This window comes from Corythoichthys intestinalis, chromosome 22 (genome assembly GCF_030265065.1).
Source record: "Corythoichthys intestinalis isolate RoL2023-P3 chromosome 22, ASM3026506v1, whole genome shotgun sequence".
NCBI lineage: Eukaryota > Metazoa > Chordata > Actinopteri > Syngnathiformes > Syngnathidae > Corythoichthys > Corythoichthys intestinalis.
The window spans coordinates 16,203,202-16,218,807 of NC_080416.1; the positions used below are offsets into that span (position 1 = coordinate 16,203,202).

Genomic DNA, 15,606 nt, shown 5'->3' on the forward strand with positions numbered 1-15,606 from the left:
TGTGACCTCGCCAATACGGAGGCAACATGTCCTGACCTCCTCATTGCCATGACTGAATATACGGATTGTTCAACCGAATTCCTAAGGTTCTTCAGGCTAGAAACTTGTGTAAAGCAGAAGATCATTTTTTTCTGAATGGGTTTGCAAATTTACTCTGTTCTAGTACAGTATTTCCACCGCCCTGGGGGAAAACAAAATATACGAAGGACTAACCTTATATTGCCAGATATATCACATTCGATACGAGCATTTCTGGACCTCATTACAGTAAAAAACTTTGTGTTCATTCTCACTTTATATTTGATTTACCATGAGAACTGCATGTAATGCTTAATCTATCATTTATGAAATAAATTTCAAAACGTACCGTAATTTTCTGACTTTAAGCCGCTGCTTTTTTCCTTCATTTTGAATCCTGCGTCTTATAGTCCAGTGTAGCTTATTTGTTGATTTATTTGGGTTAATAGGTAACATTATATTTCACAACGGCGTCTTAAGACCGTCACCATTATGACATAATATCATGGGCATTATCATCTGGCAAATTATGTCGCTAACTCCATTTGTGTCCAGCTCGGATCTTTTACATCCTTTCAAAAGTGAAATAATTTGCCGGATAACACTAAATGAAAATCTACTATAAGCATTCATTAATGCTCATGACAGTGTCATATCATTATTATGATTGTCTAATGACTGTCTTATGGCGCCACTGTCAAATAAAAGTTTTACCAAATACCATAACTAGCAAATAATGAAACAACTGGAACTGTGAAGAAATAATTAGCACAGAACATGAATTCTGATTGTTATTTACATCTGTAGCGCTGCAATACATGCTAGGAGGCATGGTGGACAACAACAGTGTTGGCAGCAGGTGACAGCAGAGTTTGATTTTCTCCCCCAAAGGATCAGTGATGGCCAAATGAAGCTTCTTGAAACAATGTAACTTTGCATCCGATTGGTTGAAAGCTTCATGACAGTCATATGATGCCGCTGTCAAATTAAGTCTTACCGGTTTATATCTTTTGGTGTAAATATCCCATAATACAGTGAGGACAGCTGCGACTTATAGTCTGGTGTGGCTTATCTATGAACAAATGCCGTTTTACGGTCAAATTTGGTGGGTGGTGGCTTATAGTTAGGTTACAGTATATGCAAATTAATAATGTTTTTTCAAAAAAAAATATATATACATATACAGTATTTCATTTTTAAAGCAACACTAGGTAACTTTAAAGCAACACTAGGTAACTTTACAACCTTTATCAAATATTGTCATAATATTTGTGATATTTCGACTGACAACTATTTGAATGACACCTCTTTTATATTTTGAGGGGGTCTGTATCGCTTTCACCAGCACTAAATTTGAGGAGGGTGGCAGGAACCCTGCCACACAAAAAACACTACAAATGTGCTGACTGCTTTACCGCATACGTCACTTCCCACTTTCATTATAAAAACTGAAGTCGATGTGAACGCTTTAGCGCGAATCCTGACTGAAACTGAAAAATTACCTAGTGGACGGATAAAGCTTCCAAATTAAAAAAAAAAAAAAAAAGTTTTCTGTTGAATTATTTCTGGGGTCAGGCATCATAAGGCTAAATTAATTTCTGGGGTCAGGCATCATAGGGCTATATTATTATGTAGCAATGTTTTAATTATGTAAGAAAAATGTCAACATGAGATTTTTTTTTAGGTAATCATTTTGCTGGTTAACATGAATATACTAAATGACTTTTGAGTTATACATTTTTTATCGAAAACAATGTTGCAATATTTCTCGGGAAATACTCGTAATTAGCTGACGATAGCACCAATATGTTGATAGGTAGCATAGGCGTGTAACAATGTCTTTCATGTTGTTGTTTGTTCTTCTCCTCTTCTGTCTGCTTCCTTCCTTTTCGTCCCCCCCATTACCCTTTCCATGCTAATGGCTTTCTCCAAATAAATAAAACATAATGAAAATCCACAATGGGAGTGTATCAAACTCCCATGTGATACATTAAGACTGTTCAGGCTATTAGGACACTCAGATTCCTATTCATGTCTAAGCAGCAGAACATGACAGGTTAAAAAAAAAAAAAGTAAGTAAATGTTACTTAAAGTAAATATAAAAGTTTTACTTGCGTTAAAGAATACGCAATTTCATATAAGTAAATTTGAAGTTTTGCTGGGAAAAAAAGCTAATATTAGGCTAATATTTTTATGGACATTTTCATCATGCTATTTATGGCATTAAAGCTATAATTTCATAAAACTAAAACTTAGATTAAAAAAAAAAAAAAATCTGTTGTTGAACAGTAAATAGTATGATTCCACAGTCTTATGTGTGTGTGTTAACAGTATGGTATGACGTCTTAATTGAATTTAGCTGGTAATGCAGGAAGCCAGCGATCTGGCCAACAACGACTCCTTTTATAGTGAAGACACAGAAACATTCAATCCTAACGACTGAATGGCACCATGGCTTCTAGTCCCATTTAGCATCATTATTATGATAACTACAAAATTTGTGTTGTGATGAATTAATTATTATTAAATTATATAGTATAGGAGACCAGTGAAGACTAAAAAGCGACATAGAGTTAGCGCTTCCTTTTAGACATGTGCCGATTACCGGTTTCAAGGTATACCATGGTCTGAAAACGTCAAGGTTTCAAAATTTTTTTCCATCATACCGTCCCTAAGGCAGGGGTTCCCAACCTATTCCACTAAGGCACACTGTGGGTGCAGGATTTCATTCTTACCAAACAAGATGACAACACTTTTTCCCCAATCTGGTGTTTTACAAGTGCAATCAGTTGATTGCAGTCAGGTGTGGCTTGTTTTAGCAGAAGCCTCATTGGTTCAACTGTCTCTGCTGGATCGGCTGGAACAAAAACCAGGACCCACAGTGTGCCTTGAGGACTGGGTTGAAAACCCCTGCCCTAAGGTATTGGCTCTTTTTTATGTCCCAAAAATGCATGGAGAAATCCCTCGCTTCCAGCTGTTCGGCTCAACCCTCCCACAGCGGTTGTTGCTCAGTGTCAGTGAGTCAGCTGTGCAACACGATGGCTGGAGGAGGTGAAACCCCTGAACTTTTTCCCCCATCGAAGAAAACAAAATTGCTGGTATAGGAATACTTCGACTACAGAAAACTTACAGATGGCCGCAGCTTAGAGGAGGAGGGCAAATCATCATGTAAAACATTATTGCAGAGGGCATAGGCGGAGTTTGACTTTTGTGGCAGGAGTGGCAAAAGATGTTGATTAAATTAACTTGAGATAGTGTATATGCTCAGTTAGTAGCTTACCCCATGCTCGAAAATACAGGCATCTCAGCTATGTGCATGTTGGTGTGCGTGTGCGTGTGTGAGCATGTGCGCCAATTTTTGCGTTCCGTGGAGATTTCCAATTTAATCCCAAGTTTTTCCAGTGACTCACACCCTTGCGAAACGAATCCTCACCGTGGTGAGTTTGAAAATGGCGGCAGGTAAAACAGGAGAAGGCATCCTTTTTGACTGAATATTCCAGCCAGGAATATTATTAATCATACTTTAAAAATGAGCGTTTCTTTGTTTCCCAACATTTTTTAAGGGGAATTCTAAATCAGGCTGCTGAGGACAGCTATGCTTTTGGCCAAGGACATCGTCCATTGAATAAGGTACGCCTGGTTGTGGCTCTGTTGTACAATTAGCGTCTTTAGTTGGACAAACTTAAATTTCGCTCACCATTTTGGCAGTGTCAGGCGTTTCATGGGCCACATCTTCATTCCCTGGTTCTCGCTAAGTAGTTGTTGTCACTTTTGAAAGCTTAGGTTTGAAAAAAAATACATATATCCATCTTGTTTCCTCTATCCTGAGGTGGTTTTGGCTAAGCAAAAGAAACCGTCTCTAAGGTGCTAGTCACATGATCTGTTCGAAAATTAATTTTTGACCCATTATTTATGTCATGATTGTTTGTATTCTCAGTTCATTTTCCTGTATTCAGCACCTGATTGAGCCAGCTGGGCGGGGTAACGTGACACACCAGCCTGTCACCATCTGCAAGTGTCGGATTACTGCTTGCTACTTGCCTTGCTTACCGCCTGTGTGTTCATCGTCAGCCTTCGAGTTTCCCGACGTTCTATGGTCGTATTTTGGTTTGATCATCTTTACGTTAGTGCTCTTTTGGGCTTTGTAGTTAGATTCTTGTATTCTGTTATATTCATGCATTCTAGCGTGCTCTCTTAGTTGTACTTGTTAAACTCGCGTTTGTTAGCGTGCTCTCTTAGTTGTACTTGTTAAACTCGCGTTTGTTAGCGTGCTCCCTTTGTTGTACTTATTAAACTCGCGTTTGTTAGCATGCTCCCTTTGTTGTACTTATTAAATACAAACATTTACTTTACTGATCTCCTGGTCTGTCTTTTGGATCCACATTAACGGCTTGCCATTCATAACAATTTAAAAAAACAAACAAACAACAAAAAAACAGTTAATTTCATTCATTTTTGTTGTTTGTGTTATTGCTTTACAACTTTTATAGATAGCATTTTACCGGCAAAGTCAATTTTAAATTCATATACCGTATTGGAAAGTCAATTAAATGCAATGACATTTTTGGCCACATAGCCCCCCTGGTGGCCGAAAATGTAACTGCATGTAATTGACCCTTGCCTACTTCCTTTGTTTTTCCCCCTTTGATGCTGCCCCCTGCTGTTTTGGAGTTCCAGCAAAGAACACAGCCACTATGTTGAAGTAAGTTGAGGATTTTCATATAAACAAACGGCAATGATAGTTCCCAAATGACAAACTAGAGTTGAATAAAATGTGTGCATGTATCTCTGCAGAATCTTAAAAACAACAATTCCTGTTACTGTTTGGCCCAAATGAAAAATTCTTCTCTTGATCTGCCTGGCTCTCCACAGGGAGTCGACCACTTTGACAGCAGCCAGCAATGAATGGGTTCTTCAAAGCTGGCGTCTTAGCCTCACTTTACACTATTCCAAAGGCTTAAGGAGGAGCCTAACCCAGCGGGGTAGACGGAATATAGAATATCACACCCGTACACAAGACGCTACCATAATGAAAACGCCGGAGATATCTTTACGCAGCCTCCTTCTTCTCGAGTCGTACACATATTTTTTTCCTCTTCCTAATGTATTCCCCTGACTAGAGCCTCCTTCTTTGCATTCACCCGGCCTACTTCTGTCTGCAGACTCACGCTCCCTAAAGTCACGTTTTTCTTACAGTCAATAGGTAAAGGTAGTCTGCGTCATGGTCTTAAATACAAATCAGTCTGTAAGACTGGAGGAGGACAACAAGTGAAGAATTCAAGGTCAAGGACTTTGCATCAGAAAACCATCGAGCAACAATTCCATGTTAATAAAACATTCTCTTTTTGTGTGGTTTTAGGGAGGGAAGTAGAGCAGATAAACAGAAAATTGCCCACATTTGGGAAAAGTTGCATGAATGACCGCGCATAGGGCTGACATCCGGACCCCAAGGGTGGAATCGTTTCTGCCTGAACGGTGACCGTGTTTGTTATGCACTACAGCAAGATCTGGATGCAGTTGCTCAGGTGAGTGTGTAAATTCTTCATTGTAATTTAACCCATTTTAATGTTTCTTTGGATGCAATTCAGTGGATAAAATTATATTATTATTGAATTCAGGAAACTGTGTGGCTGCAATAACAGTGTCGCATCAAAATTTTTACATCTCTTTGTTGGCGTGCCTCAGGGGTCAATACTTGGCACACTGTTATTTTCCATGTATTTCCATGACTTGCTAAATTCATGTGTAAATGTTGAATTTCAAATGTACGCTGATGATGCTGTCATCTTCACTAGTGCACAAAATATTCAAGACGTAGCCTCTGCTCTTACGTTAGGAATGATTCCTATGAATGAATGGCTTTACAGGTCTTGCCTACTACTGAACACAACTAAAACTATGATGTCACAAAGCAACCTTTTGGACATCAAACATTAAGGTATATTTTTGGGAGGACAGGAACTGCAAATTGTCTCTTTAATTCAAGTACCTTGGAGTGACACTTGATCCCAAACTGTCTTTTAAGAGCCACATTAAAAGAACATGTAATAAAGTGAAATTTAACTTGAACAATTTTAAACAAATGTGACCTTTCATAACACTTGGTGCTGCTAGAATGTTTGTTCATTCATTCAATGATTTTATCACACCTTGAATATTTCATTACATGTTGGCAACTGGCAGGTGTAATTAAATGAAATACCATAGAATCACTCTCTAAAAAATTGTTAAAGGCCTTTGCCAGGAAACCAATGTCATTCCATGTTTGTTACATACAACAGAGCATTAGGGCCAAATAAAGGAGAAAGAAAAAAAGGACTACGAGATTAAAGTCGTACTGGTACTACAAGAAAAAAAAGTCGTATTATTACATAGGGTAAACCGCTAAGCACTTTACATACATGTACAGTACCTTAGCTGGGAGCTACAACGAAGCATCAGTATAAAGCCATCTATTCATTATATATTGATGTAGATAAGCCAAAAGATAAAGGATTTCCTTATTTATGAAGCAGATTCTAAAATATAGACTCAGGAGATGCACAATATTATTCCAATTCGCTATTACGTCACTTATGTCGTAAAGGTCCTACTTAGCTGGGAGCTACAACGAAGTGTTGATAGCCTATGAATCATTCTATTGATAATGATTTGATGTAGACGAGCCAAAATATGAAGGATTTTCTTTTCGTTATTTGTCAAACCGATTCTAAAACACAAGATACTTCCAGTATTGTAGATTTCCACGGAGGCAAAGCGCTACGTAAAGTAAGTTGCAGTTTATTCAGCTACATCAGATCATTATTAATAGAATGATTTATAGACTACCAAACCAACCAAGGGCGTAGGTTTTCATTGGGACGTTAGGGACATAACACTACCAGCTTTTCAGGATGCTCAAATTGTCCCCACCGACTTTTAAGCAACCTTATTGGCATTAAATAATGACTTCAGTTATAAAGGTAATTTAGATTGTCTTCCCATATGTTGTGAGGATACAACTGATCCTACCATTATTAAGTGAATTATTTCATTATGTTCGGACCTACATTTACCCCTTTTCCCTTGCTGAATGTGCTTGTCCATCCTCCAAATGCATGTTTGATTGGCAGATGACTTTACCACACACACGCACTCCCTGTCTCGCGAGAAATACGACATGTTGACAACATGCTGCCTCATCTGCCCCCTTCGAAGAGGAGGGATATTAGAAGATTTTTTTCGGCCAGCAGCAGCCACTATAAGTAATGTAAGAAGACTTCAGTGTTGTGGAGGTGGGGAACACATCACTCATTTTGCTACTGAAAGTCTAACATAGCATAACATTAAACTGTGAATTTGCAAACCTGCAAAACTGAAGTAGGAAGGTGCATAGAGAGAAGTGTCTTCCTGTATGTGTTTGTTTTTACTGTTAATGTTAATTAAACCGTGAGGAATGTTAATGAACCGAGTTTTACCCACTCCTCCCTAATTTTCATTTTTATTTAATTTATGTGGTATTCAAGCGGCCCAAAGGAGCTTTTTTTTTCTTTTTTTGTTTTTAATTTGGCTGTGCTTGTGGACAAAAGCAGTCGTGTTTTACCTGAAAGAATGCTAAATTTTTATTTATTTTTGTTTTTCCCCGTCTAAGACGTTTTTTCAGTTATATTTAATTTATTTATTTAGAGAGGCAATGTTGAGTGGTCTTAAGACAAATGTATGTTTTTTTTGCATTCCTGGATAGTTAAGAGATGATGAACAAGTTTTGTATTTATTGTGTATGTGAGTATAATTTATGTTCAACTCTTGCAATTTTTGCTAATATAATCCAGACATTTATTATGGAAGTTTTCAAAATGTTTTCTTTTTTAGTTTTTGAAAACAAAGATTTGAATCGAACAGTGTATCAACTGAACCAATGCATATGAAAGTTAGTAGAGGTCAGTACAGATTTATTTTGCATTGATCATTTCACCTATTAGTTGTGAGAAATGTAGCCCTGACCCCCATTCATCCAATCTGTTTGGTTTTATTAATGTCCTGTCCCCTGCAAAAATGTACATGCAGGTTATGTTGTTATATTGTCCTTACCAATGTTGAGACCAAACCTACACCCTTGCTACCAACACTTTCGCTAAGGTACATGTACGTAAAGTGCGCAGCGGTTTACCCTGTGTAATAATTTGACTTTTTTTTCTCATAGTACCAGTATGACTTTAATCACGTAGTCCTTTTTTCTCTCTCTCTCTCACCTTTATTTGGCCCTAATCCTCCGGCATAGTAACATCTTTAAAAAGTACAATTTATTGAGCCTTGAGAATTAAAAAAAATAAATAAATAAAATAAAATGGCTTGTCTGCTGTAAAAGGTATTACATCCTCCCATGTTGGACTTTAAAAAAATAAAATAAAAAAATAAGAAAAATGAAAAATAAAAATAAAAAGGGCTCACAGCGGTCTCAGGACCAGTGCCTCCTCTAGAAGGGACTGTGAGGTCCCACTCAGAAAAACAGCCTTTGGTCAAAACTCTATCTCTGTAAAGGCCAGTAAGATCTGTAACAGTCCACCACTCGCCATCAGAGAGTGTCCTTCATTACAAACCTTCAAAACTCACCTTAATCAGTGCTGAAAGTAAACCAGTCCTGTAGCAACTTTTAATTTAGTAATTTACTGTACTGTGCTGTGTTTCATTGTAATGTCTTGTTTCTTATGTTTTGTTGTGTCTTTCTGTTAAATAAATAAATAAAAAATAAATAAATAAAGTTTTCACGCCGCCACAAATTTGTCCCAAAATGTACTCAATGCCTTTTTTTTTTTTTCTTATGATTATGATTTTCTTTTGTTCAGACAAACTCACTGGCTTGCTGTCCAATCCAGGTGAAACATAATCATTTACGATCCAACGGTTTTACAACTGTTGCAACAACTTTGTTACAAAATCATTATAAAACCCCAAAGTAGGTGATGCGGGGTCACCATGGTAACAACCCCTTTACTATAAGCCAGTTGCCTCATAATCAGAGCCGTTATTTTAAGGTCAAAGCATAACACAATGTTGCTTTAAATCCACTTTGCCCATTAAGGCCATTGCTGCTATGGAATGAATATCACCCACTTTATTATTATGAATTATTAATGGCAAAGATACATGCAGAGATGGGATTTTTAACCCATTAATTTGTGTGCGCTGCACATGTTGGCTCTTCCTTGATAACGATATTTGACTTGTGTGCGCCGATTCAAAAAAAGAGTCCGTTTACACCAAAAACAACTCGTTGATCTTGCGATACAACTGACCCAGTTTATGAATTTTGAGATATGAGCTGTCATTCAGGCGATGTTTCTGGTTAGTCTGTTGAAATTTGACACTTGTCATACACAAATAACACTGCTGTAATGATGCAACTAAACTGTGATGAAAAAAGTACATGAAGCCACATTATCTGACAATCTGTGCATCAGCACAAACACTTGTGTTAAACCTGCTTATCCTGTGCTTGGTTGTTGCTTGAAGAGCTATTAGCACAGGCATCACTATGGGAAAAGATAAGCTTTGTGTTCCCCTGACACACACAGAGAAACTTGAGTAATAAGCAGGAAGCTTGCCGAATGATGACTAATGAAATCAGGTCATTGCAACTTCATGATCTTAACTTGAAGCTCAATTCCCACACAGTTCTCTTCTTGTGACATTTTACATTATTACAAGATAATTAGTGGATCATAAATGTTTAATTGATCATTTAATTACCTGTCCTCTGCTTTTCTTTGCGTCCTATCAACCAGAAGCCCTTTGGTTTCTCCCAGAGTGCAGGGAGCGTTTTCTCCGTCTCCACCTTTTTCCGTTTCTGCACGCTGTTCCCCATTTTTGGGGGGCACTCCCTAAAGCCCCCCCGACTAAAGGCTGTCCACTACGTCCATTGTTATATGGCCAAAATCCTGAGTGTCTTCGCTTTTTAGTGCTGACTGACGCTTGTGATCCACAAGCAACTGGAATCCAGCTGCCGAAGAAACGGCGGCATCCACTATGAAGTGTGCGCGCGTGTGTGTGTGGGAATAGGCAAGTGCCCCTCCCATTCTCTGCTGCTCCAAAGTGGAGCATTCACAGCTGATTGTGCTGTCGCGTAGCTCACGAGATGATTTACATCCGCGGCTAGAGCGCCTCACGCCATTGACGGAGCTGTCAGAATGGCAAAGTGTGACTGGAATGAAAGTTGATGAAGATGATTGGTAGTGATGTTTCAACTCATTGCCACAGGTGCTCATTTGAATTGCTGCAATTTAATTTCATATAGGAGGAGAACATATAAGCACATTTTGGAAATTTGAATGTCCTTTCAATTGGTGTTGTATAATACAATTGCATTCCTATACGTACCCATCATGACTGAAAAATGACATATTGAGAGATTTGCACTAGTTTAGTTCGTAGTTTGTTGCCTTTCAAACAAGGGCTTAGGTTTGGTCTCAACATTGGTAGGGATAATATAACAGCACAACCTGCATGTATACTTTTTGCTTGGGATGAGTCATTAACTCATTTGCTCCAGAAAATGTATAATTACATTCTATTTTTAATTGTTTCAGTGTCCCAAAGATGTATTTATGTCCTTTACTTTTTTTTTTTTTTTTTTTTTTTTTTTACATGAGACCTCTCTGGATTCTGATTCAATTTATCTCCAAAGCACAAAGCTGAAAATCCATTTTAAAGCAATAAAACTGGCCACTGGAGGGCAGTAGCGCATTTGGTAAGACCCGCAACCTGATTCAACGACAACAAACGGCGGGGGCGCACGGGGTCGAAGACGACCGAATGGCGTCCAGGATGCCAGGTGGCGGACGAACGAGTAGAACAACCTAGAGGATGCCTGGGATGCCAGGCGCTGGATGACCGAGCAGAACGACCGGGACCACCAGTGCAGCGGACGATGCTGTTGAGTCCATGCTGCTCGCCGAGCAGACCCGCAGAGACTAAAAAAATAAAAATCCGTCTTTATGAGACAGGCAGCGATGAGGGAAAAGTTGCGGCTACAACAGCATCATCGCTCAGTTAGTTATGTGTAAATAAATTGTTACTTTGCTATCAAAAGTTCTATTTGTCTTGTTATTTACGTTGTTTTGTAAAAGGAAAATATTATTCAGATGTCCAATGACCCGGTCCAGCGCGACCCCAACAAACCTGCCAAAAGGCCAAACTCTGCGCGTTCACCTTAGACTTAACCCCTTGTACTGACTCCATGTTGGAAGCGGGAAAAAGGCTTAGAAACACAAGTTGACAATTTATTCTGAGTCGACAGCAATCATACAGCACAGAGGGACCCAGGCAAGGATCCAAGGTCACCATATCACAAGTCAACAAAGTTCCAGAGAAAAAATGACAGTGCTTAGTTAACTCATTCACTCCCAGCCATTTTCACCGGAGCAAGGCCCATCGCTCTCGGCCGGTTAACTGGATTTTGACTGATTTTGCAAGGCCCACAGAAAATTCTGTTCTATTGCTATAAAAACATGGAACCCACAAAGATTACTCTCTTCTTTCAGCTGGAAAAAAAGTAAGTTCATATCTTTTTCCATTCTTTAGAAATCAGCATTGGAAAATAGCTTAGTTTGAGCAATTTTCCAATTTCTAGTGATAAAACAGAGAACTTGAGCTCTTTGTGAAAGCATAAATTTCAAACATAACTTTGACTTTAACACAGCTATTTTTTGCTTTAGTTACATCCCAAACATCTGAATAATGTTTCCTTTTACAAAATAACATACACAACAAGATAAATAGAGCTTTCGATAGCAAAGTAAAAAATTATTTACACATAACTGAGAAATGATGAGATGGGGATGGTGTGGCTCAGTGGTAGACTAGTTGTCCTCCAACCCAGAGGTTGTGTGTTTGATTCTCTGCCCTGATGAACTCGCCTAAGTATCCTTGAGCAAGATACTGAACACCACATTGCTCCTGGTGCTGCGTCACCAGTAGGTAGAAGGCGATGTAGTGTAAAGCGCTTTGAGCGCCTTGAAAGGTGGAAAAGCGCTATATAAGTATAACACCATTAACCAGATGACGCTGTTGTGGCCACGACAGCCGGGTAAACTTTTCCCTCATCGCCGCCTTTCTCATAAAGATGGATTATTTTGAGTCTCTGCTCGGCGAGCAGCATGGACTCAACGGCATCGTCCGCTGCACTGGTGGTCCCCGTCGTTCTGCTCAGTCGTCCAGCGCCTGGCATCCCGGGTGTCCTCTAGGTTGCTCTCCATTTGGTCGTCTTCCGCCGGTGCCCCGGACGTGCGGCCCGGCTGTTCATTCCTGTTGAATCGGGTTGCGGGTCTTACCAAATACGCTACTCCCCTCCAGCGGCCAGTTTTATTGCTTTAAAATGGATTTTCAGCTTTGTGCTTTGGAGCTAAATTGGATCAGAACCCAGAGATGTCCTTTGTAAAAAAAAAAAAAAAAAAAAAAAAAAAAAACAGTAAAAGACTTATAAATACGTCTTTGGGACACTGAAACAATTAAAAATAGAACGTATTTATACGTTTTTGGGAGCAAATGAGTTATGTTGTGTGCGTGTTGTGTTGTGGCAGCAACATAAGAGGTTATGCAGCACCCATTTCTCTCTAAGCAGCTTCTTGCGTACATTTTTCTGGTTCAATAGTTTCCAGTGGAGTTCACTACATTTCTCACAGTTTAATTAACGTTAACTGTAGAAAATGAAGGAATCTGACCTTTTAGTCAGATTGCCGGAATCACGCCAGCAGAACCGCTGGACCCAACCCGGGCCAGCGTGACCCTGACAAACCAGCCAAAAAAACAAACTCCGCGCGTTCACCGTAGTCTTAACCCCTTGTACTGACTCCATGTTGAAAGCTGGAAAAAGGCTTCAAAACACAAGTTGACAATTTATTCTGAGTCGACAGCAATCATACAGCACAGAGGGACCCAGGCAAGGATAAGTCAATAAAAGGTTCCCGAGAAAAAATGACAGTGTTTGTGCATTGAGTGTGTTTGGGCGTTGTTTGGGATTATTGTCTGTTTGTGGATTGGACAGGATTCGGGAGTTACTGTTGTCAGGCCAATGAGGGTTGTGGATTTTGCCACCTCAGCGTTAGACTAGCTCTTGGAGTTTTAGCATTCGTGTTATCAGTTGGATATCAGGCGGTCTCCAGTGTTCCTTGTGTTGGGACAGGTCGTCCCGCCATTTGTTCTGGACTGTCCGGGAGAACTGATTGCGAAAGTTGGTGGTGCAGGCGTGGGCTCGTCAGCGTCAAAGTTGCTCAGTCAGTTGCATGACGCACACAATGGGCTTCCATGATAAGAAGGCGTCATGTATCTCTTACGACCTATATTCTGCTTGTTTTCCTTAAACTATGGTATAAGTGCTATTTCTTTTATATTGAGTGTATTAGACTAATACAAACAGTCAAACAGTAAATACGAGAAACGATACTATTCCGTGAATGATTACATTAAGTGTGTTAGAGTATTGCAAACAGTTAGACGGTGCCTACAAGAAAAGGTCTCATTCATAAACAAAAACAGAAGGTCGGGCTTTCAGTATCAAAATTAGTGGTGTGTTTCGCACCTCCACAACACTGGCGTCTTTTTAAATTACTTACACAGGCTGCTGCTGGCCGAAAAAAACTTCTAATATCCCTCCCCTTCAAAGGGGGGTGGAGGAGGCAGCATGAGGGAGGGTGAACCGGCGCATTCAGCAAGTGAAAAGGGGTAAATGTACGATTGAACATAATGAAAATAACTCACTTCATAATGATGTGGTCAATTCTATCCTTACAACATATGGGAAGGCAATCTGAATTACCTGTATAGCTGAACTCATTATATAATGCATATAAGGTTGCTTAAAAGTTGGTGGGGACAATTTCAGCATCCTGAAAAGTTGGTAGTGCTATGTCCCAACCGTCCCTATGCAAAACTACGCCCTTGTTTTCAAACGTGTGACGTTCTCCTGAAAGCAGATACTCCTTGCAGTCTCAAAATGAAAAACCACCACCCTCTAGTGGTAATATGTGTTTTTTTTCTCCAAATTATCTAATCTGAATAAACTCTTACCCTTGAAACTTTCACTTCAAGGTTGTCATCCTAAAGTTGTGTTTGAACGGGCTTTTGTAAGTAAAACTTTCACGTCAACTGCTAAAAGATGACTTCCTATTGATAAAAATGATGGTTAAAAGTCAATTTAATTGAATGAAGGATGGTTGCAAAGGACTTTTGAAATGTAAATGTCTTTCTATCCTACATATCGTTTTTAATCATTTTAGTATTAAATCTAATGGAGAATTCTAATCGGATTTTAAATATCTTTGCAGTTTTGGAAAGCCAACGGCATGGCACCTGTTAACACATTTCTGGTCATCTTAGCTGTCTGCACTTAATGTGGGTCCGTGTCATTGACTGTCAGAGGTGGGTAGAGTAACCAAAATTTTTACTCAAATAAGAGTATCATTACTTCAAAATAATATTACTCATGTAACAGTAGTCATCCAAAAAATATACTCAAGTACAAGGAAAAAGGTATTTGATGAAAAAAATACTCAAGTAATGAGTAACATTGTGAGTAACTGCTTTCGATGTAGGATTTTTTTTTTTTAAACAATGCTATTTTTTTTTCTTAGCACAAAGTAGTTAGCTATATGAACTGTTATTATTATCCTGTCCTGTAACATATTACATGATCACATTATACCAAAGAAATTATTCAAGAAATTCCGGCGAGAGGTAAAAATATACAGAAAGGAAGCATCATTCGTCCAGAGAGCACGAGTGACCTTTAGTGGAGAATATAGTTCCCAGTTTGATTAGTGAAGTAGTGAATCGTTCCGTCACAGTTCTTCTAATGAAATTAAAAGGATCATATCTCAGGTTTCCAGTGGTCAATCGGTGCCAAATTAAACTGGAAGACAGGTTAAAATCTAATTCTAAGTCATGTTGAGGGCAGCGCTCTATTGTCAAATACTTAATATTTTTCTATGGCAAAAAAAAAAAACAAATTAAATCTAATGTGTACAATAAAGAGGAACAATGTAACGACTACTGTAGCCCAAAATAGCGGAGTAAGAGTAGCGTTTCTTCTTCACAAATCTACTCAAGTAAAAACTTTGGCGTGGTAAAATTACACAAAGAAGTAAATTTTTCTCAAAAAGTTACTCAAGTAAATGCGTTACTACTCACCTCTGCTGACTGTGTTTTATTTTAGTTCAGATTTGTTCAGCCACTTTGTTTGCAACAGGCGTAAAACGTTTTAGGAATACTATCACTCTTACTTGGAAAGTGAAAGAAAAGTATGAGAAGTGCTATTACAGACCAATTGATACATAGATGGAAATTCCAGAAGTAACTTCTCATGTTCCTCCCATCTCCTTCTAACAAGCTTGTCTGATGATGTCAAGACCAGCGCGGTCGTTTTGACCACCGATCAATAACAGCTCTGCAGAACGAGGCCGCCGAATACGTATTAGGTCGCTTCCATAGAATCGCAAGATTCCTCACTGGCGAACAAAATGGAGAGGCGCAATGCAAATCATGGTCACCCCGTTCGTGTCTCACCCTCCAACATAAGATAAAAAATCCTCCCATAAAAAAGAAGATTTACAGAGT

At 38.9% G+C, this 15,606-nt stretch overlaps 1 protein-coding gene across 5 annotated transcripts in view; it reads right to left on the reverse strand.

Annotated features, from left to right (window-relative positions):
• Nucleotides 1-15,606, reverse strand: part of nhsl3 (NHS like 3) — a 53,071-nt gene that overhangs the window by 23,555 nt on the left and 13,910 nt on the right. The window contains exon 1 of one of the 5 annotated variants that reach the window (XM_057827754.1): nt 9,748-10,555. The exons of the other annotated variants lie outside the window; for them this stretch is intronic. Within the exon in view, the coding sequence (XP_057683737.1) occupies nt 9,748-9,862 (115 nt within the window). The 5' untranslated portion in view covers nt 9,863-10,555. Of the gene's footprint in view, nt 1-9,747; nt 10,556-15,606 lie in introns of those variants that run through there. 5 annotated transcript variants of the gene reach the window in all.